Below are 21,253 nucleotides of genomic sequence, written 5' to 3'. Positions count from 1 at the left end.
TGATAAGTGATTTCTAGCTAAAAGATCTAAAATTCTAGCTTCCTAGTTGTGCAAAGGAAAGAACATGATGAGGAGCAAAGAGAAAAAAAACCTAAACATCGTCAACAATAAACACATTTATTCATTTATACCCTCCATGCCCAAGGTCTTCCTCTCCTCATCAAAATTAGGCAAAGTCAATATGGTTTCCCACAGAGGTTAGAGGGAAAATGGCTGCAGCCCATTACCCCAGTATGAAGGGCTGCAGGCATGTTTGATTAGGAGCCATATAGGCACAACACACAGCAGGGTAGAGAAGCAAGGGCTGAACGTGAAAGTCACTGCTGGTTAAATAGCAAGCTATGTCTGTGAATGCTGTTTCATTTAATTAATTAATTCACTTAATCCTTGTGGATGTACATGGGATCTACTGAAAACAAGACACTCTGGGGAACACAAAATTATAACATATCTCACCCTCCCATCATCAGACTGCAAAACAATTTACCCCAAAACTTAGCGGCGTTAGACAACTGTTTACGATGCTCATGGATTATGCGGGTCAGGGATTCACTCGGCACTGCAAAGATGGCTTGACTCTCTATTGTGGTATCTGGGGGCCTCAGCTGGAAGATTTGAAGGCTGGTGGCTGGAATCATCTGAGGCTTGTTCATTCGTTTGTCTGGTGGTTGGTGATGACTGACAACTGAGACCTTAGCTGACAAATTGGCCAAAACTCCTACACGTGGTCTCTCCATGTGGCCTGGGCTTCTTCACAGCATGATGGTTGTTTCCAAAGGTCAGTGCCAGAGAGCAAATCAGGCAGAAGCTGTTTCTTTTTTATGACCTAGCCTCAGAAGTCACATAGCATCAATTCCACTATATACATTGGTCAGGAAGGTCACATACCTTGCTGAAATGGAGTAGGAGGGAGCATCAACCCCACATATTAGTGGAAGAAATGTCAGTCCCATTGAATGAAAAGCAGATACATATGTACGTATATATGTCTATATGAAAACATACGTATAGAATATATGGACATATATAAAATCATCTTTGGAAAATACAATCTACAATTAATAAAAGAAAAATATCACAATACAAAATAAAATGTGATCAGCATTGTGATTATTTTGAAAGCAATGGCCCAAGGACTCATATGATTGGAAATATACAAATAAAAAAAAACCACCTGAGCATTGTGCTTTCCAACCTTGAATCGCTTCCATATTACTTCCACTGTTTTCACTATGACTCTGTCACCATCTGCACCATTGTTTATTTTTTTATTAAAAATTGGCCCATGGGATAGTTGTGTCTTTACACTCAAATTTGTTTAAAAAGCAAAGAAGATATTGCTACAGAAAATAAAATTTATTTTGCCATAATTATTTGCCATAAAATAAAGGATAACTTTAAATATACTAAAAAGTTCTAAAAAGTTATTAGATGCTAGATATACTGCCTTTTTTTAAAGATTCTGAGACTGAAGCAAGCCCTTTCTTTGTCAAGTAAACAACAACAACACATATGTCAGCAGGTGTTACAATCACACTCATACCAAATGAAGGCTCTCCCCTTGCCTTAATCTGAAAGATTTGATAGAGAAGTGGAAGGAAATTATGCGTATGGAGAAGAGCAGGGATAATAATGGCCATGTCCTTGTACCACCCAGGAGCCTTCAAACAGCTGCCAATATGATAGCCTTACTTTTTTGGCAAACACTGATCCAACATGATAAAAATTCTAGATAGTGAAGCATTAATCTGTCCAAAACCAAATTCCTGGGATCTCCGAGGGAGACCATCAGAGCATGGTCATCCTGTGGGCATGAAATTGATGCTTATTCACTAATGAATGTATTTGTAATCCATCATTTGTCAAAGGCTAAGCTTCTCTCACTCCCTGCGTTTTTATATGTGTGTGTGTGTATGTTTTCCTCATAAATACTTCCCTGAAAGATCCAGTGAACAAAAAAAAAGACCTTGACTAGTTGGCTTCTGTATAAAGCCTAACTGCCCCATTATCTTATTACCATTCTCCACATCCTGGTGGAATTGACTTTTTGCTTCCCCACTTTGGTATAACTAATGCCCCCGGGCGTTTCAGGGCCACCCTAAGTCCAGAGCCCCCAGGCAGACTTGCAGTTCTTAGTATGCAGTTATCTAAATCCAGTGACATTCATTCCTAAAAATATTATTAGCACTTCCTGGAGCCAGTGTTGTACTAGGCTCTAGAAATGTCAGGGATAGCAAGAGATAAATATCTTCTTGGAATACAAAGAAAGGTACTTGGGGCCAGCTATTTCTCCCATTTAATGTAATTAATTGCTTAGCAACCCCATTGTTTTTTGCGAGAGTATTCATTAAAAAACACTACTTCCTAGGAATTCCTTGGGATTTTTTCTCAGCAGAGATGGTTAGATCATTTTCACATCTTCTCCACCTGGACCTTTTCTTTGTGCTTTTCAGCAGTATTGAGAAGGTCTACAGAGGTTAGGAGGAAAACAAGAACTGGATATTTATCTTCAGGGAATCCAGTCTGTAGCCTTTAACGTACTCTAAGACTTTTAACTATAGTGTCTTCCTAGGCATGGGGCCAGCATTGACAGATCTTCCTTTCCTTCTTTATTTATAGTCAGCTACGGTGAAGCTGTCTAAACCGGTGGCTCTATGGACCCAGCAGGATGTCTGCAAGTGGTTGAAGAAACATTGTCCGAATCAGTATCAGATCTACAGTGAGTCATTCAAACAGCATGACATAACTGGTAAAGTATGCAGTATCCCAGATATTTCACTCCTTTTCTTTCTTTCTCCCAGTCACGATGGCCTTTCCCATACCCTTACCATGAAACAACATCTTCCTGCTGAAATTTTCTGGCATGGGTTTACTTTCAAAGGGATGATAAATTCCAGATCCATGTGAGCCATGCTATTTAACAAACATACATGGTTATTATAGAAAACAGTGGATTGTGAGCATCCACTGTAAAAGTATATAGGAATCAGTGTGCAGGGTTGGGGGATCCTAGAGAAAATAACAGCATACCAATCATAGAGAAAGGAAAGAAGGAAGTCTTTCACATGAACTTGGCTACAGGATCACTATGTAGATCTTCCGAGTAGAAAAGGTTTCTAAGTAGGAAAATGCTTTTTAAAAAATGTCTAAGATAAAGTATATTGACTTCTTTGGGTGAGTTATACACATGTATCCAATCATGTGAAAGAGTCCATGGTGGAAAGTCGGTTTTCCTGACACTCCTATCCTCTGGCCATCCATTTCCCTGTTGAACACCTTCTTGTATCTGCACCTAGCAATGTTCCAAGTTTCTGAAATGGAATATAATAATACTAACTCTCTGCCCTTGGGATGAATAGTTTCAAGGCACAGATAATGATTCCATTTAGATCAAGGGTATTCAAATATACGTGGAGGTCAATAAGTACTTGAAAGCAGAAAATAGGACAGGATAGTGAACCATAAAGGGCCTTCAGATCAAGTCTCTCAATTGGGGGATGGAGTGGGCAAGATGGAGCAAATATGCCCACCATGGTAGCTCATCAGAGTAAGGGGGCTTTTCTAGACCTTGCCTGCCCTTTCACCCTAAGATCCTGCTTGTATGTGGGCAACACTTCTCTTTTCCCTTCACAAACAGTGCAGTGAAAGATAGGACTGAGGATACACTCTGTAAACCAAAACTGTGTGGCTTCAAGGGGGAAACAGTGTTAAGAAGTCTTTTCTAGTCCAGATCTTTTTTTTCTGAGAAAATGCTTTCACTCTGGTGGTAAAGTGACTTGTCATGAAATAGCTCAGCACTCTCAATGACAAACCTCTTTCCAAACCCACGCTTTCTATCATGACAAATCCTAATCTCTCTCGTTCTGTTCACTCCTATTACTTTGAAAAGGGACTTGTTAAGCAGAAAGTATTTCTTTTTGCAGTTCAGCTCTTAGGCTGTAGCTGTGAGATCTGGGGCAGGTCAGTTCACCTTCTTAGAATAGGTCTCAGTTGATGGTTTTCTAAGTGTGTTTCATGGAGCTCTTGACTGCCAAAGGGATGTGGGTGTGCTTTGGGTAGAGGCGGGTGTGTGAACCAAAACCACTCCCTTTGTGTCTGTTGTATATATTTGAACCATACAGAAAACTTGATTGATTTAAAAAAAAAAAATGCTGAGCTAGATGATCCTAGATTCCTGCTGTCCACATTGATATGTCTAAATATATAGGGAAAACACCCAATTGTAGCTCAAGTTGAGTTAACAAACGAGAGTAAAATCCTTCTATCTTAAATATAAAAATGGTCCTTTATGCATTTCCTCTCTGTCACTCCCAACTAGAGTCAATGGCCCTTTTGGATGAAATCTCTGAAATTCAGAAGGCAGTGTGGGTACTTAGCTTCAATTCCAAGTGTCTACATTTCATTTTCTTAGTTCCTCCCTTAAGAGTATAAGAAAAGCCCATCTAAGGTCAGTTATTCTACTCCTAACCATGATCAATCAGTTAGTAACCATTTGCCTGATTATGGTAGCCTTCATCAGATAATGGCTGCTTAATGTTTTTTAATGCCTGTGTGATAGTAATGGCAAAGCCTTTTTCATGATCTTATTTGAAAGCAGTGTTATCTTTTATTAGGGGTGAGAATTATGAGGTCCCCTTGAGGGAAGGATAAGCATTTATAATGGTTTGAAGAGGATGAGCCTTACAGTCCTCAGAAATAAAGATTCATGCTTCAATACTTATGGAATAAATGGTCCCACTTCCCAAGGTTTTCTGCTAAGTACATGAGGACAGGAGTGTGGGAATGAGGTATGTATTTCAAACAGTTGTCATATGCTTTTGGTGGCAGACTTGGTCTTCATGAAACATACCTGGTATTGGGAAATCACTACTTTCTTGGGATCTTGGGCAAGCTGCTTGACCTGGGCAAGTTACTTAACCTCACTACCTCATCTCCAAAATAAAGATAATAGTACCTGGCTCAGAGAGATGTCGTGAAAATTAAATGAAATAATATAGGTAAACCACTAAGCTAACCATTTATTGACTCCTTTTATATGTCGGCATTATGCTATTATTCATCTCAGGACTCACCTGGAAGTGTAGAAAAACATGCTGTTATTTCCTTTTAAGGGCAGCCTATTTTCCGGCAAGAAGAAGAAAGCAGGGAATTACTGGGGGAATTAGGGAACAGAGAGAATGATTTCAGATTAACTTTTGGTCTACATCTTTTTGACATTCACCTATTTGAAGCCTCAGAAGACCACTCTTCCCCTGTTCTCTGGCCCCTGCCTCTCTAAGAGTGAATGCAAAATACCCAAATGATCACAAGTGCCAAGTGGCCAGAAAATAGCTTTCAGGACTTCAGCCAGTGTGCATTTACCAGCCCTGTGATGCTAGAAGCTGTGGGAATCCCAGTACTCTTGGAGGCTGTGATGAACAGGGCAAAGAGGTTTGTAAAACTCAAGATGTGATGACAGAGCAAACCTCACCAGGCTGTGCAGACAGTAGAGTGACTTAAGAGAGGACAGGGGAGTGGTTACAAGTACCAGGTCACAGCCCACAGCTGCATCACAGCCTTGTGATTTTGTAAAGGTTGCTGGGTGCATGTCAGCTTGTCATCTGCAGAAAAGGAGATGCTAATAGTATCTACCTCATAGTGTTGCTATGAAGGTGGTACACAGTCACAGCATACAACGCATGTCAGCTGCTGCTCTTTTCCAAGTGTTGCCCTGATGGTATCTGTGATAACAAAACAATACACATGATGTTGAATTCATCCAGCTTTATTATCCTGGGAAAGGAGGGAAAGGAGCATCTAAGGGAAACAAAACATTCTGGGCTGGTAAATATCCTGTGCTAATCTTTAAGACTGCAGAAAAGATTGTTCATGTATCTCTTATTTATGCTTAGATTCTCCTGAGTGCTGCTGTTCTTTTGTTTTTCTTAAAGCAAGTATCTCCTATATCATGCTCATTGAGGAAGCATGTTATATCAATGTTATATACAAACATCCCTTGATTTAGAGGCACATGGTCCAGTGACAGTAAATAAAAATGACATATATTAAATGGAGAGAAAAAGAAGAAGAAAACAGAGATAGGTTTTCTGATCTTAGGTCTGAGTCAAATCCTCCCTGCTGCACTCTACACCAACCTTTGACATGTAATAAAAACATAATGCCACACGTTAGTTTCTTGTCAGTAAAATAATATTTATCTTAAAGAATTTGGGGGAAGATTAAATGGGACGATGTATGTGAAGAGCCTAGCTTAATGACTGACATATAGTGAACATTCATTCATCCATTTAGCAAGTATTTATGGACCATCTACCATGTACCAGGTTTTCAGAATACAGTGGTAAATAAGATAGTCAGTGATCCATGTAGGAAAAAAATTGTGCTTCCATGGAAAACTATGCATGGTCATCTATAGCACAACATTTTGAGTTATCTAATTCTTTGATTCTAGGGAGCAATTTTATAACTCTGTGAGTTGTAAATAGCAGAGAGTAATACAATATAATTTTTCTCCATTGACATGTAAATTCTGTTCCATAGAGGTTCAGTTGACTTGCCTAGCCACTGTGGAAAAGGTGAGTTTTACCTCCCATTTACACATTTATTTCAGTCTTCCTGATCTATAATTGTGTCTGCTGTTCAGATTCTCCCTTGAGCTGGTTGTAATATCTTTAAGACTTTAATTTAACTTATTAATGAGGAAACTGACAAGATGTTACAACCAGCAGGACCCCCAGTGGATGCCTGAAACCATAGATATTACCAAACACTATTTATATAGTGTGTACATACATACCTATGATAAAGTTTAATTTTTTAAATTAGGTTCAGTAAGAGATTAACAAGAACTAATGAAAAAATGAACGATTAATAATAATATACCATAATAATAATTAGGTAAATATCTCTCTGTCTCTTGAAATATCTTATTGTACCATACTCATCTATTTTTCAGACCACAATTGACCACAGGTAACTGAAACCGCACAAAGCGAAACCTTAGCTAAGGGGGGTGCTGCTGTACTAGTAGCATTAACTCCCTGCAGAAGCACACTTTAAAAAGAGTAAGATGGTTAGAACACTGGAGAGGCATTAGGACATATAGACTGAAATCATGAGATTAGGTTTAAAGGAAAGAAATTTGTGTATGTTTCTGTGCTTGTAAGATTCTGTCCCTAGCTTTCTGGGGCCTGGCTTGGAATGCTGATGAGGAGGCTCTACTGGGGCCAGGTGTAAGCTCACAGGCAACTTTCAGATTCTTTTATGCACAGTCAAGTATCTCTTCAGGTTTGAAGTTTCTTCCTGTGGTGGTTGCTAACATCACCTCACCTCGTTTGGCTTCAAATCCTCTATCTGTGAAGGGTTCCTTCCCCTGCCAACTTGAAAGACTTATTTTCAGAGGTGAAGCACTCAGAGCTCCCCAGAATATAAAATATTTTTTAAAAGCTGCTTTGAATGTATAAAGGGTTTCCTTGGTCTACTTCATGGCCGAACCATGGGTATCCTTTAGATGTCTACAAGAACAAATAGTTGTCATATAATGACAAATGATTCCTATTGATTTATCATGTTTCTAAATCATCACCTACAAAATAGAAGTATGCCTTTGGTCTGTTTTTTTATGCTGCAACTATCACCCACTTGTACTTCTTTTCCTTTTTAAAAATATTCTGCTGAGATGCAGCACCTTGAAATTGGGCAATTCTGCATATGCTATTGAGTAAAGGGAAAATCACTATGTTTTTAGGACCTTTGGAATGTGGCTCCATGCATTTGCTAACATTGTTCTCTTCAGTGCTGATTTTTCTGAGCTGTTCTACTCCTTTATCCTTCTGCGATTGTCTTCCAAGTCTTTAATTATGGTTAGAGTTCCCTGTAGAGACCAATGGGGTCTATAGTTAACAAGTGTCAAAAGAAGTAGAATAATTACTTTATGTGACGTACTTAGGAGAATACTACTTAGTAGAATCCAGTATAACCAAACAAAATGTAGATGTATTTAACTATCCGGTGTGTCATCTGCACATTTTCTCATCTTTATCACTTCCCCTCTGGATATTGTGTTCTGCTTTCCTATATCTTTGTATTTGTTTTTTCACATTTCTTTTTTGTGTGAACTGCTCTATACTCTTATTGAAACTTGAGCATAATTTTATATTTACATAGTAAAGTTTCTGATATGATTAGAACATAACTTGTTTCTCCTAATTTTCCAATAGAGCCATTGATTTTTCATTTTATCCCCTTTTAATGGAACTCTTACTAGCTTTCTAAATTATAAACTTCCTAACTTTAATATATATAATTTATTTCTCAGCATTCTTAAAACAAGGGTACTGAACTCTGTTTTCTTGATGATTCAGGGGAAAAGACTTCTGAGTGTTGGAAAGGACTTTAGATGTCTTCCAAGGATTTATGGGGTCAATTTAAGAAGAAAAAAAAAAGACCCTGTCAATGAGAAATAAACACAAGTGGTAGGTCAATGGACCACAAAATACCAGCTCCATTCCTGATAAAAGTCTTTGGAGAATGTAATTTATATCTGTAGACAAATTTATTTACTAAGAATGTTTCCTTTCTAAATGGATCATCCCAGTCACTGGCACAAGTAGCACTGCCTCTTTTAAGGCTTGGCAGAAAGCAGACTACATCAGGACACAGGTCTCAAGTGAGGACAGAACATGGGACAGGGCTGAATGAGTAGCAAATGGAGGGCAGGAGAGAGGCCAAGAGCATTAGTCAGGGAAGTCCTTCCACAAGGGAATAGGAAGAACAGAGGCTGAGTGTCCCCCTTACAATATAGCCACATGTCCCCCTATGTACCCTTTCTAACATCCCTACTGTGCGGTTGGACAGCCTTTGCTTCAACACCTCCAGGGATGAGCATTTTATAGCTTTAAAAAGCAGTCTGTTTTTCTGTTCAAGATGTTGGATTATTGTGGTGGTGATGGTGGCAGTGGCGGTGGTGGTAGTGGTGGTGGTTGTTGGTGGTGATGGTGCTAGGCGTGATGGTGATGGTGTTTGGTTTTGCCTATACTCCCTCCTCCTCTAAGCTGGAGGCCCACTGAACTACTTTGAAGGGTTCTCAAATGTCATACTCTCTACCTTCCTGACACCCACCCATTCACCTGAATAATTCCAGTTTTCCTTCTGGCTTGAGTTTTAGATACCGCCTCCTATAGAAAGCTCTCCTTAGTTCTCTTCATCTGGGTTAGGTATCTCATCTCTAGTTCCCAAGATAAGGCTCTGTGGTAAGACTTATCACAGTAAGTTGGTAGTTGAAAAGTTTAATAAGAAAGTTTATGTTGAAGTTTGACTGAAACACACCCCTCGGTCCTGTTTAGGTTCCCAGGTTAGAAACTCTTGCCGAAGAAAGCTCTTGATGACTGCTCCCATTAGATTCTTGCTTCCTGGCATCAATGAAGCATAATGCTATCTTCCAGTCCCTTCCTTTGTTCTAGTGGACTATTTATTGGATATCCCCAAATGCCTCCTCCCAAGTTCTTATTACCGAATACAACATGTCCAGGTTTCAGACACACACAAAAAATTACAAAGCATGCAAGAGGTAAGAAAATAACAAACTGAAGAGACAAAGTAATCATCAGAACCAGATTCAGATACGACACAGATGTTAGATTTATCAAAAAGGAAATTTAAAATAAGTATGATCAATATGTTAAAGGCACTAATGCAAAATGTAAACTATTTGCCAGAACAGATGACTAATGTAACAGAGAAGTGGAACTAATAAACAATCAAGAAAATACTAGAAATAAAAAACACTGTGATAGCGAGTAAGAGTGCCTTCAATGGGATCATCAGTAGACTCAACACAGCCATGGAAAGAATCAGTGAACTTGGAGGTAAATCAATAGAAACCACCAAAACCAAAATGCAAAGAGTAAAATGAGTGAAAACAACAGAGCAGAACATCCAAGAATTGTGGGACTATATTAAAAGATGTAACATATGCACTACTAGAATATCAGAAGAAGAAGACAGAAGAATAGTTCAAATAGTAATGACAATAGATTTCCTAAACTAATCACAAACATCAAACCACATATCCAAGAAGTTCAGATAACACCAAACAGGATAAATATTTGAACTACTTTTCTCAAACACACACACACACACACACACACACACACACACACACACACACGACAAAGGTAAAATTTTGAAAGGAGTCAGATTTTAAAAACAAACGTCACATACCTTAGTCCCAGAGAAGATATAAGAATTCCAGGACACTTCTAATGAGAACCTCTTAAGCAAGAAGAAAATGAGTGAAAACTTTAAAGGGTTGATACAAAAAAAAATGGCCAATTCTATATCCAGTAAAATTATTCTTTAAACATAAAAGAAAAGTAAGGAAAGACTTGCCCAAACAAACAAAAACTGAAGCAATTCAGTGTCAGCAAACTGCCCTGCAAGAAATGATAAAAGTTCTTCAGGCAGAAGAAAAATGATACAGATCAGAAGCTTGAATCAACAGAAAGAAAGGAAGAATGTCAGAAAAGGAATAAATGAAGGTAAAATAAATTCCTTTTCTTATTAATTGATCTAAAAGCTAACTGGTTAAAGCAATAATAACAATAATACATTAGGTTTTATACCATATAGATAAGTAAAATGAATAACAGCAATATCACAAGGGATGGAAGGGAGGAATAGATAATGCTTTGTTATAAGGTACCTGCAATACATGTGAAGAATAGTGTTATTTGAAAGTGGACTTAGATTACTTAAAAACGTATATTGTTAACTGTAAGGCAAAAAGTAAAAATTTTTTTATAAAGAAAAGATAAATGGTGTGTTGAGAAGATAAAATGAAATGGCATCAAATACTCAGTTAAAATCAGAAAAGGTCAAAGGAAAAAGAGAGAAACGAGCAATGAATAGAAAAGTATAAAGATGGTAAAGTTTAAGTCTATCAATAAATACCTTAAATGTGAATAGTCTTAACACACTAGTTAAAAGACAGAGATTATCAGATTAGGGGCAAAAAAACCTAACTATATGCTCTCTAGAAGAAACACACTTTAAGTACTCAGGTTAAAAGTAAAGTATTGGAGAAAGATATATTACACTAACACAGTCAAGACACTTATAGTGGTTATATTGAGTTGAGACAATGCAGACTTCAGAACAAGAGTGAAAAGAAAAAAGAGGGCAATTAGGCCGAGCGTGGTGGCTTATGCCTGTAATCCCAGCACTTTAGGAGACCAAGGCGGGTGGATCACAAGGTCAAGAGATTGAGACCACCCTGGCCAATATGGTGAAACCCATCTCTACTAAAAATACAAAAATTAGCTGGGCATGATGGCATGCACCTGTAGTCCCAGCTACTCGGGAGGCTGAGGCAGGAGAATTGCTTGAACCTGGGAGGTGGAGGTTGCAGTGAGTCGAGATCATGCCACTGCCCTCCAGCCTGGCAACAGAGCGAGACTCCGTCAAAAAAAAAAAAAAAGGGCAATTACAGAATGATACAGGGTTACGTTCTCCGAGAAGACATAACAATTCTAAACATTTGCATTCTTAACATAGAGCATCAAAATACATAAGGTGAACACTGATAGTATTCAAGCAGAAATTGATAAATTTACCATTACAGTTGTAAACTTCAACCTCACTCTCTGATGATCCGAACAGCATTGTCAATCAACGTGACCTAACTAACATCTATAGAACACTTTATAGAATGTATGTCCAATATACATTCTTCTCAATAGATGCAGAGAAGACATTTGACAAAATTCGGTGTTGATCCACAATTTTTTAAAAACTTACCAGAAAAGTAGAAATAACAGAAATCTTGATAAACAGCATATTTATGGTGAACTTACATTTTTATGGTAACATCATTCTAAATGGTTAAAAAAAAATTTTTCTCTACAGAATAAGACAAGACCATTAACTTTCTTACTTTTTTTTTTTTTTTTTGTATGTGTGTGACAGTCTCACTCTGTCAGCCAGGCTAGTGTGCAGTGACATGATCTTGGCTCACTGCAACCTCCACCTCCCAGATTCAAGTGATTCTCCTTCCTCAGCCTCCCGAGTAGCTGGGATTATAGGCATCTGCCACCATGCCCAGTTAATTTTTGTATTTTTAGTAGAGACAGGATTTCACAATGTTGGCCAGGCTGGTCTGGAACTCCTGACCTCAAGTGATCCACCCGCTTCAGCCTCCCAAAGTGCTGGGATTACAGGCATGAGCCACCACCCCCAGCTACTTACCTTCTATTAAATATTGTTCTGAAGATCCTGGCTAGTGAAATAAAGCAAGAAAGAACTAAAGACAAAAAGATTAGAAAGGAAGAAGTGAAATTATTTGTATTTATAGATCAAATGGTTTATATAAAAAACTATGAGATCTGGAGTTTGAGTGTTGTCTAGAATACATGGAACCAGAAGTGTTTTCAGTTTTGTATTTTTTTTGGATTTTGGAATATTTGCAGAATACATACCAGTTGAGCTTCTCTAATCCAAAAATTTAAAATCTGAGGTACTGCAGTGAGCATTTCCTTTGACCTTCATGCTGGTGTTCAAAAAGTTTTGGATTTTGGAGCATTTCAGATCTTGGATTTTCAGATTAGGGATGCTTAACCTGTATGAAGAAAAAATCCTACAAGAACTAATAATATAACTTAGTGTGCAAAATACAAGATTACTATGTAATAGCTAAACAAAATATATCTAAGACTACACAGAAAACTGTAAAAACATTGCTGAGAGAAATTAAATATCTAAATAAATGGTGAGATATCCCACACTTATGGATTAGAAGACTCAATGTTAAAATTATGTCCATTATTCTGATGATCTATAGATTCACTGCAATCACAATGTAACACCAGATTTTTTAAAATCAAATGAATACATTGATTCTGAAATTTGTATGGAAGTGCAAAGACGTTAGAGTAGTGAAACTCATATAGAAAAAGAACAAACTTTTGAGGACTTGCCCACCTAATTTTAAGACTTACTATAAAGTTACAATAACTAAGGTAATATGGTACTGGAATAAAGACTAACTTGTAGGTTATAGTAGTAGAACAAAATAGAAATTCCATAAATGTACTCACACATATATGGCCAAATGTTTTTCAAAAATCATACCAAAGCAATTCAACGAGAGAAAGGGTGGTCTCTTCACTACAGGGTACTGGAAAAACTAAATGAACTTCATTTAGTAAGATAAATGAACTTCAACTTCTGCATCACACTATACACAACATTTAATTTGAAATAAATAATGGGCCTACATTTAAAACCTAATTCTATACAATTTCTAGAAGGAAGCATAAGAGAAAATTTCACAACCTCGAGAATAGGCAAGGAATTATTATACATGTCCCCAGAAGCACCTTAGTTTAAAAGAAAACAATTGATAAATTGGTCTTTTTATTTCTTTCCTTTTCTTTCTTTGTTATTTTTTGAGACAGGGTCTTGCTCTGTTGCCCACGCTGGACTTGAGCTCTTGGCACAAAAGATCCCGTGGCCCCAGCCTCACATGTAGCTGGGATTACAGATGCACATAATCACACTTGGCTTCTAAATTGGTCTTTATCAAAATTAAAAGTCTTCTGCTTTTCTAAGAATCCGTCAAGGGAATGAAAAAGCCAAGCCAGAGACAAGAAGAAAGTACTTTTAATATATATCTAAAAAAGAACTTGTATACAAAATACATAACATTTAAAACTAAAGAAGACAACCCAATTATATGGGCAAAATTATTTGAAATGATACTTCATAAAGAAAATATAAGGATGGCCAAAAGGCACATGCAAGTATGATCAGAAATATTAAGTCATCAAGAAAATGCAAATAAAAACCACAATGAGATAATACTTTACACCCAGTAGAATGGCTTAAATTCCCATACCAAGCCATACCCAGTGTTGTATGTATGTTGTATGTGAGTATAATATGGAGTCACCTGATTTGAAAATGTCAAGTTTCTTATGAAGTTAATCACAAACTTATGAGATGATTCTGTAATTCCACTCCGAGGTATCTACTCAAGAGAAATGGAAACATATGTTCTTAAAAATTCTAGTACAACAATTTCAAAAGAGATTAGAATAACCAAAAATTCTAAACAACCCTTATATCAAGCAAGAGGAGAATAAATTTTATGTTCACACCAAAACCTCTACTCAACTATAAAAAGGAACCTACTACTGATGCACACAATATGAGTGAATCTCACATTGTGCTTGGTGAAACATGTTAAACACAAAAGGGCACATATTATGTGATTCCAATCATACAAAATTCTAGAACTTGCAAGATTAACCTGTAGGGATAGCAGTCAGATCAGTGGTTGCCTGGAGTAGGGGATAAAAGGGAAATTGACTGTAAAGGGGAGTGAAGGAGGTGAAAATGTTTTGTATCATTGTCAAACATCATCTACTTGATATTTCAAATATGTGGGATTTATTGTATGTAAGTTATGTCTCAGTAAAGTTTGTTTATAAAAACTTGTATACGTTTCCATTTTTTAAACTACATACCGTTCTTAAAATGAAAAGATGTACGTGTTATCCTGCATTTTTTCCATTCTGGCCATAGGATCATTTAGGTTAAAGATGGATGGATGGACAGATGGATATGGTTTTCTGTTTATCCATGATATAGATAATTATAGAGAAAGAAATTGAGTTTGAAAATCCATATTTGCATTTTTTTTCACTGAAAGAATAATCTGAAGATACCAAAGCATTCTTATAAAGAAAGGCGTGGTATTGCCTGTTGTTAGGAGATGACTGCTGACAAAGGAACAATACTCTCTTCTCCTTCAGATTCTGCTCGTCTGAGTCTTCATCAGTGCATCCAAGACTTTTGGATTTCATAGACAAGTTAAATTGCAGAAAACATTTTTGCAAATGACATACAGTTGCCACCTTTTGTATTTTGCACATTAATATTTTTTAATTAAAAAGCACTCTCACCACCATTTCATAAACCAAAGGAATTTTAACACAAAATACTCATGATTTCAAAATAGATTTTTGATTGAAGAAAAACATACATTATTTTTATTTCTCCCATTTTCATCACAGAACAGCACCAATTTTTAGGCTAGTGTAAGTAAACTGCTCCAAGGACACATTTATCGATACTCTAAATTCAAAATTTATTTAGTGATAGTATTTGACAGGAAAAGAGTGGAAATTGTCACCAGATGAACTATTTGTTTCATAAATCAGAACTAGAAGGAATATTCTTACTATGGGAGCAGCCTTGCATTAGAAAATGCCTGACATCCTTAATAATGCCCATCGTTTCTTGGAGGCTTTCTATGTGCAGGATGCTCTGCTGAGAACCACATGGACTGTAGTTGTGTCTAGTACATGTGATGCCTGTCCAGTACCTAGAACTGTGCCTAGAACTCCTCAGTATTAAAGAGTTAGTGGCTTTCAACAATTTTGCAAGCCGTTACAGGTGAAGAAGTGAGGCTCAGAGTTCAATGGGTGACTCAAGGTAATTAGAGGAGCTGAGCACTTACCATCAACAGGACCCACCACACAGGATTGTTGGGAGGATTAAGGAGTTAAAACCCGGACAATATTTAGAACAGTGCCTAGCACATCAAAGGACATCAAATGTTACCTATTATCATTGCTAGTCAATAATTAGTGAATTGATAATCATTTAATGACACCACTATGAGCCAAACACTGTGCTAAGAGAGATAGACTGTATCCCAGTGCTGTGAAATATTTTATAGAAAAGCATGGCATCATGATGTCAGACTGTAAGGGACCTCCTTCTGTCTCCTTCCTTTCACATGAGTAAACAGAAACCCAGAGACTAAACTGATTTGTACAGGGGCACCAGAAAATGTTCAAAGCTCGGTGACATTGCTGTGGGAGAACAGGAGACCCATTCTTATGAAAAGTCCATTAGGTTACCTCATTTAGAAATAACCAGAGTGGGGTTCTGAAATGGACAAGACACTCTTTTCATGAGTGTGTTTTTCCAACCAAATTCGAGGAGCAGAATGAAGCCTTTATAGCAAGGGACTTGATTTCCTACTGCCTCACCTTTGACCAGATCCATTTTCTTTTCCCCTGTCTTTATTCTATTCTCTAGTCTCCTGTGATAATGACACATGATACTAAATCAAATATGATCAAACATCTACATCTGCTTACATTGTGAATGCTGAGCTTTATACCCTATCAGAGAAACTAAGTCAATTAAGCATGCTGCATTCTGTTATCCCTGTTTTAAAAAACTCCTGTTTCCATTTGATTTCTTTGTTTCTTAGACAGGGTAGGGGTCTCACTGTGCTGCTATGCTGCCCGTGCTGGTCTTGAACTCATGGGCTCAAGCAGTCCTCTTGCCTCAGCCTCCTGAGTAGCCAGGGATATAGGTGTGCACCATCATGCCCAACTCTGATTTCTTTTTTATTGATGACTTGTTAATTACTCTGTCAGTTTGTTTTTTGGTTTTGCATGTTTTTGGAAAGCACTGGAGTCAGACTGCAAAATTGGAGATGCCCTGTCCCCTTGGTTTTGCTCCCATTTTCTGTTTAAAAATTAATATACCACAGCCGGGCACGGTGGCTCATGCCTGTAATCCCAGAACTTTGGGAGGCCAAGGCGGGCAGATCACAAGGTCAGGAAATTGAGACCATCCTGGCTAACACGGTGAAACCCTGTCTCTACTAAACATACAAAAAATTAGCTGGGCGTGGTGGCGGGCACCTGTAGTCCCAGCTACACAGAAGGCTGAGGTAGGAGAATAGCATGAACCCAGGAGGCAGAGCTTGCAATGAGCCGATATCCCACCACTGCCCTCCAGCCTGGGCAACAGAGCAAGACTCCGTCTCAAAAAAAAAAAATTAATATACCACATGCTCTCTTCCTGTCAAGTCAGAGTTCCCATCCTTACAGAGCCTGCATGTTACTGGGAGATCAAAAATTAGACCTGTTAGAGGCAATCAGCAAGGTAGACCAATGACTCTTTTCCTTTAGATGGCGTCATTTATGGCGAGGAGCCTGATGTCATGTGTTATTGATGGAGGAAACTGAAGCCCACACATGTATGATTGACAATATTTAAAATCCTGTGGCAGTGTTTCAATAAAACACAACTATCTTCAAGAGATCTTGGCCAGCATCCTTTTAGGACACTATGTTTGATCCCCCATATTCCCTGTTGAAATTCTTATTAGAGATATTTTTCAATTCCCATATTAACTGTAGGGTAATGTTACTCTTAAATGTTTAGAATACTCTTGGCAAGCTTCATGTCTTTGATACCTATGAAAGATTAGAGAAAGATTGGACTATGTTGATCTGCAATAGAGTACATTCCATTCATTATTCACGGTGTGTGACCTCGGCCAAGTATGTTTAACCTCAATGAGCCTCAGTTTCCCTTTCCCTAAAATAAAATTATAATAATAGGTATCTTATAAAGTTGGTATTGGCTATTATTATTGATCCGTAGTTGCAGGAACTCTACATCAAAGTTTGTGAGAAACCACTTTGCAAGTGGTAAAGAATTATAAACATATATGTGTTACAGATATACATTTGTATGTAAAGAATTATATAAATGCATATATATACACATATACTTATGTGTGTAATTTTTGTTTTTTATTGTTTAGAAGCATCTCAGTAATCCAGTTAAGGCCCTAAAACCTAGCAATTAGTGATAATTTCTCCAGCCCATGAAAAGTTTGCCTTGCCCAGTGTGTTTTTTAGTAATAATGATTATTGTAAATATCAACCCATTTCCTGAACATATATTTAGCATCAAATACTCCCAAGATATTTCTCTAGCAACTCAAGGTATAAAGAATTCAGAAGATGTGGTTCTTGCCCTTCCTTAAATTATCATCATGTTGGGGAAAACCATATATCTTAAAAAATATTTATTGAGGGTTTATATGCCAGGCAATCCAGGAAGTATTTTTGATACATTGTTTAATTTTATCTTCACAATAACCCTTTAAGGTCGGTATTATTATTAATATTATTATCATTTGGCAAATGAGGAAAGTGAGGTTCCCAGACCTTAGATAGCTTTTCACATGTCATACAAGCCCAGAGGTGGCAAAACCAGTATTTTAACCCAGGGCTATCTGAATCCAAAGCTCATGCTTTGACCTGTACACTCTGAGAGATAGCATCTTGTATGTGCAGGTAACTGATATAGAAAATAAGCATGGGGATGGACATGCTTATAACCCTAATAAGACATGAGAAGGAACTCTTGTCTATAAGCCTGATTGACTGGGAAGTCTGCTTAGAGAAGGCTGGATTGATGCTGTGTAAAATTTTAGAAGGTAAAGCCTCTCAAGATAAATGTTAAACTTCTAACATCTCTGTGTGTATATATGTTGCTTGCCTCTCAGTGAATTTAAAAAGAAAATATAACGTCCTGCGAGCCATGGACTCACCACTTCAGGGCCTCGGACCTTGCCACTTCACCCCCTTGTGTGTTACCCACCTGAGTCCCGAAGACATTTGGAATTCTAAACCCTCAGGAGGGAAGAATAAAGGAGGTGACAATGGATCAGAAGAATAGGTTGTAAGCTACATTACAGAATACTTTGAGGGCCAGGTTAAGGAAATCAGATTTTTCCTCTCTTGGGTATCATTCAATACCCTTTAGTGACGTGACATGTGACATCACGGCTCACTGCAGCCTCGAAACCCTGGGCTCAAGCCCCAGAGCCTCCACATACAGCCTCCCGAGTAGCTGGGACTACAGGCACACGCCACCATACTTGGCCAATTTTTTTTGTATTTTTTTGTAGAGACAGGTTTTCAGCATGTTGCCCAGGCTGGTTGAGGAAAAAAAAGATGTTCCCTTTCCCAAGGCCAGTGACCTAACTGTGGTCTTCTCCTTGCCTACCGTCCCATGCTCCTCCCACACCACAATTCTTTTCATCTGTTTCTCTTCTAGGTCTTCAGAATGTCTCCCTCCACTTTTGCATTTCAGTTTGAAGACATGCTGCATCCTGTGTCCATCTCCTCTTCTCTCTTCTTACTGCCATTTTCTGGTCTAAATTTTCACAAGCAGAACCATTTAGTCTCTCTTCTTCCTATGATCCTGCCTCATGGCTCTCTAGGAAAGTATTCTCTGGTCTTTTTAAACCAGACTGAACCAAGCTGCTTCCTGCTTATTGAGAATTAATGCCTACTGAATAAAGTCACAATTCCTAAGTTTGGCTTATAAGGTTTTTCGTCAGCTTCATTTTAACCATTACACCAATCCATTCTGTCCTGAAACCATAGCACATCACTCTCATTCTTGCCTCGGTATTTGCTTCATGAACTTTTGGTCATTTTCAAGTGCTGACTGTAATTTCTCCCCTCCTCCCTACCCTCTCTGGACCTCTCCAAGCAAAACTAATTTTTCCATTCTGTGTTTGCTTTACATTTTACACAATTAATAAATGACAGCTATTATTGTTAGTATTATAACACTTATCACATGATATTAAAGTTATTTGGTTCCATGTTCATCTCCCTCCCACCAGCCCAGAAACTTCTCTAAGGTAGAAATTGTGTCTGATTTATCTTAATATCTCTAGCTGTGTTAACCCAGCACCTGGCATAAAGTAGGCATTTAATAAGTGTTGATTGGATTAAATTGGGTTTGTTCTTCCTTTGATAGTCTTAGCACTGAACTTAAAGCCTTTCTTCATTTCTGTTGATAAGAATACTTTGATTAGTCTTTCAGTTTCCTGATTTTGCCTCCTTTTCATGAAGCTCATCCTATACTTCCCTATCTGCAACTTCTTACACTTACATTCCATTGATGTTCCAGTCGGTCTTCCTGTCTTGTTCTTGGAGAAGCCCCATTTTACTTTTTTAAAGAATTCCTATTTTGGATCTGTACTAAGCCCCAGAATATCATCTTCAAGTGCGGTTGAATGACAGTCTCCAAATTTTGTGGCATCCTGAGCCCCACGTTCCCTTTGGCAGTTCTTCCCAGGATATTGTGGTAGACTGTGTCAGAACTTTGCTCAGTGCCAAGAGTGATTGTCGCAGTGCTGTGAAAGCTCACTGAGTCTGCTGAAATTTAAGTCAGGTGCTGTTTGGTAGGGTGGAAGCAAATATCCTTTATCTAAAAAGCTTCTATTTAGGGCAGCAGGAAAGAGGCCCTAATCTGTCCCACCATAGGTGCATTGAATGCAAATTTCCCTGTGTTACACAAGTGACAAAGTGAAATACAAATACAGTGTTTTGTTTCAGACACCCAAAGTGTCCACATTTGGATAGAACAATGCTATTAATAGATTTTGGTTTCCAGCCCTTTGTGGCAATTTAGCTAACCCTAAAACTACCTTGGTGACGATAGATACAAGCTCAGCAATTACAACTTAAACAAGAGCAATGAGAATAGTAAATGGCTAAAGTATGATTACATTGAGCCATATAAAATTGCCAATGTTGAACAATTTTGACTAACAAAAATGGCAGTTTCATTAGATTTGCCATGATAGTAGAATAATGCATTTTATTTAAAGGAAGTGGAAAATAAGTAGGAGCATAATATTTATTGAGCATCTACTATGTGCCAAACACAGTGTTTAGCACCTTTTACGTATTAAATCATGTAATTTTCATAAAATCTCTAAGATGTGTTATCCATCTCATTACACATGAGGAACCTGAGATGTGAAAGTTATGACTTCCCTAAGCTCACATAACTAGTAAGGTAAAATAGGTAAGACCATATTAGGAGGATTCTTCTAAACTGGGTTTTGGCAAACTTTTTTTGTAAAGGACCAGATAGGAGAGCCATTTGGCTTTGTAGGTCATAGGGTCTTTGTCACAACTGCTAAACTCCATGTTTGTAGTATGTAAATGAAAGAGGTGGTTGTGTTCCAATAAAACTTTATTTACAAAAACAGGTGGCAGGCCAGATTTAGCTCAGAGGGTTGTAGTTTGCCAGCCCCTATTCTAACCTCTTCTTCCCTTTGCCCAAATCAAATCTGTTTCCTTAGTGATATTTATAAGAGAAATTTAGAATTCTTTTCTAAAAATGTGCTACTTTTTTTCATTTTTACATAGTAAATGTAGGAAAATTAGAAACTGTACATACACAAAAAATAAAAAATATAAAATTCCCCTCTAATTGTTATGTCCAGAAATAATCTCTTATGTAAACATTTCGACATGCATCCTTTCAGATAGTTTTCTCTATACAAATATTATTTCTAAGAATGGCATCATACCTTAAAGGGGTGGCATAGTCTTCTCTCTTCCACCAA

At 37.7% G+C, this 21,253-nt stretch overlaps 1 protein-coding gene across 5 annotated transcripts in view; it reads left to right on the top strand.

Moving 5' to 3' along the window:
• Positions 1-21,253, top strand: part of SAMD12 (sterile alpha motif domain containing 12) — a 446,664-nt gene that overhangs the window by 181,282 nt on the left and 244,129 nt on the right. For 4 of the 5 annotated variants that reach the window (XR_004026197.1, XM_030795133.1, XM_030795134.1 and 1 more), the window contains exon 3: positions 2,620-2,749. Coding sequence is in view for 4 of the 5 variants with exons in the window: in XM_030795133.1 (XP_030650993.1) it covers positions 2,620-2,749 (130 nt within the window). In the remaining variant the exon portion in view is untranslated. The remainder of the gene's footprint in view (positions 1-2,619; positions 2,750-21,253) is intronic. The other variant, XM_030795132.1, reaches the window with a different exon arrangement.

The sequence above is a fragment of the Nomascus leucogenys genome, chromosome 16 (assembly GCF_006542625.1).
Source record: "Nomascus leucogenys isolate Asia chromosome 16, Asia_NLE_v1, whole genome shotgun sequence".
In the NCBI taxonomy this organism is placed as follows: Eukaryota; Metazoa; Chordata; class Mammalia; order Primates; family Hylobatidae; genus Nomascus; species Nomascus leucogenys.
Note: the sequence above shows the minus strand (reverse complement) of the source record. Positions and strands in the feature narration are given on the sequence as shown.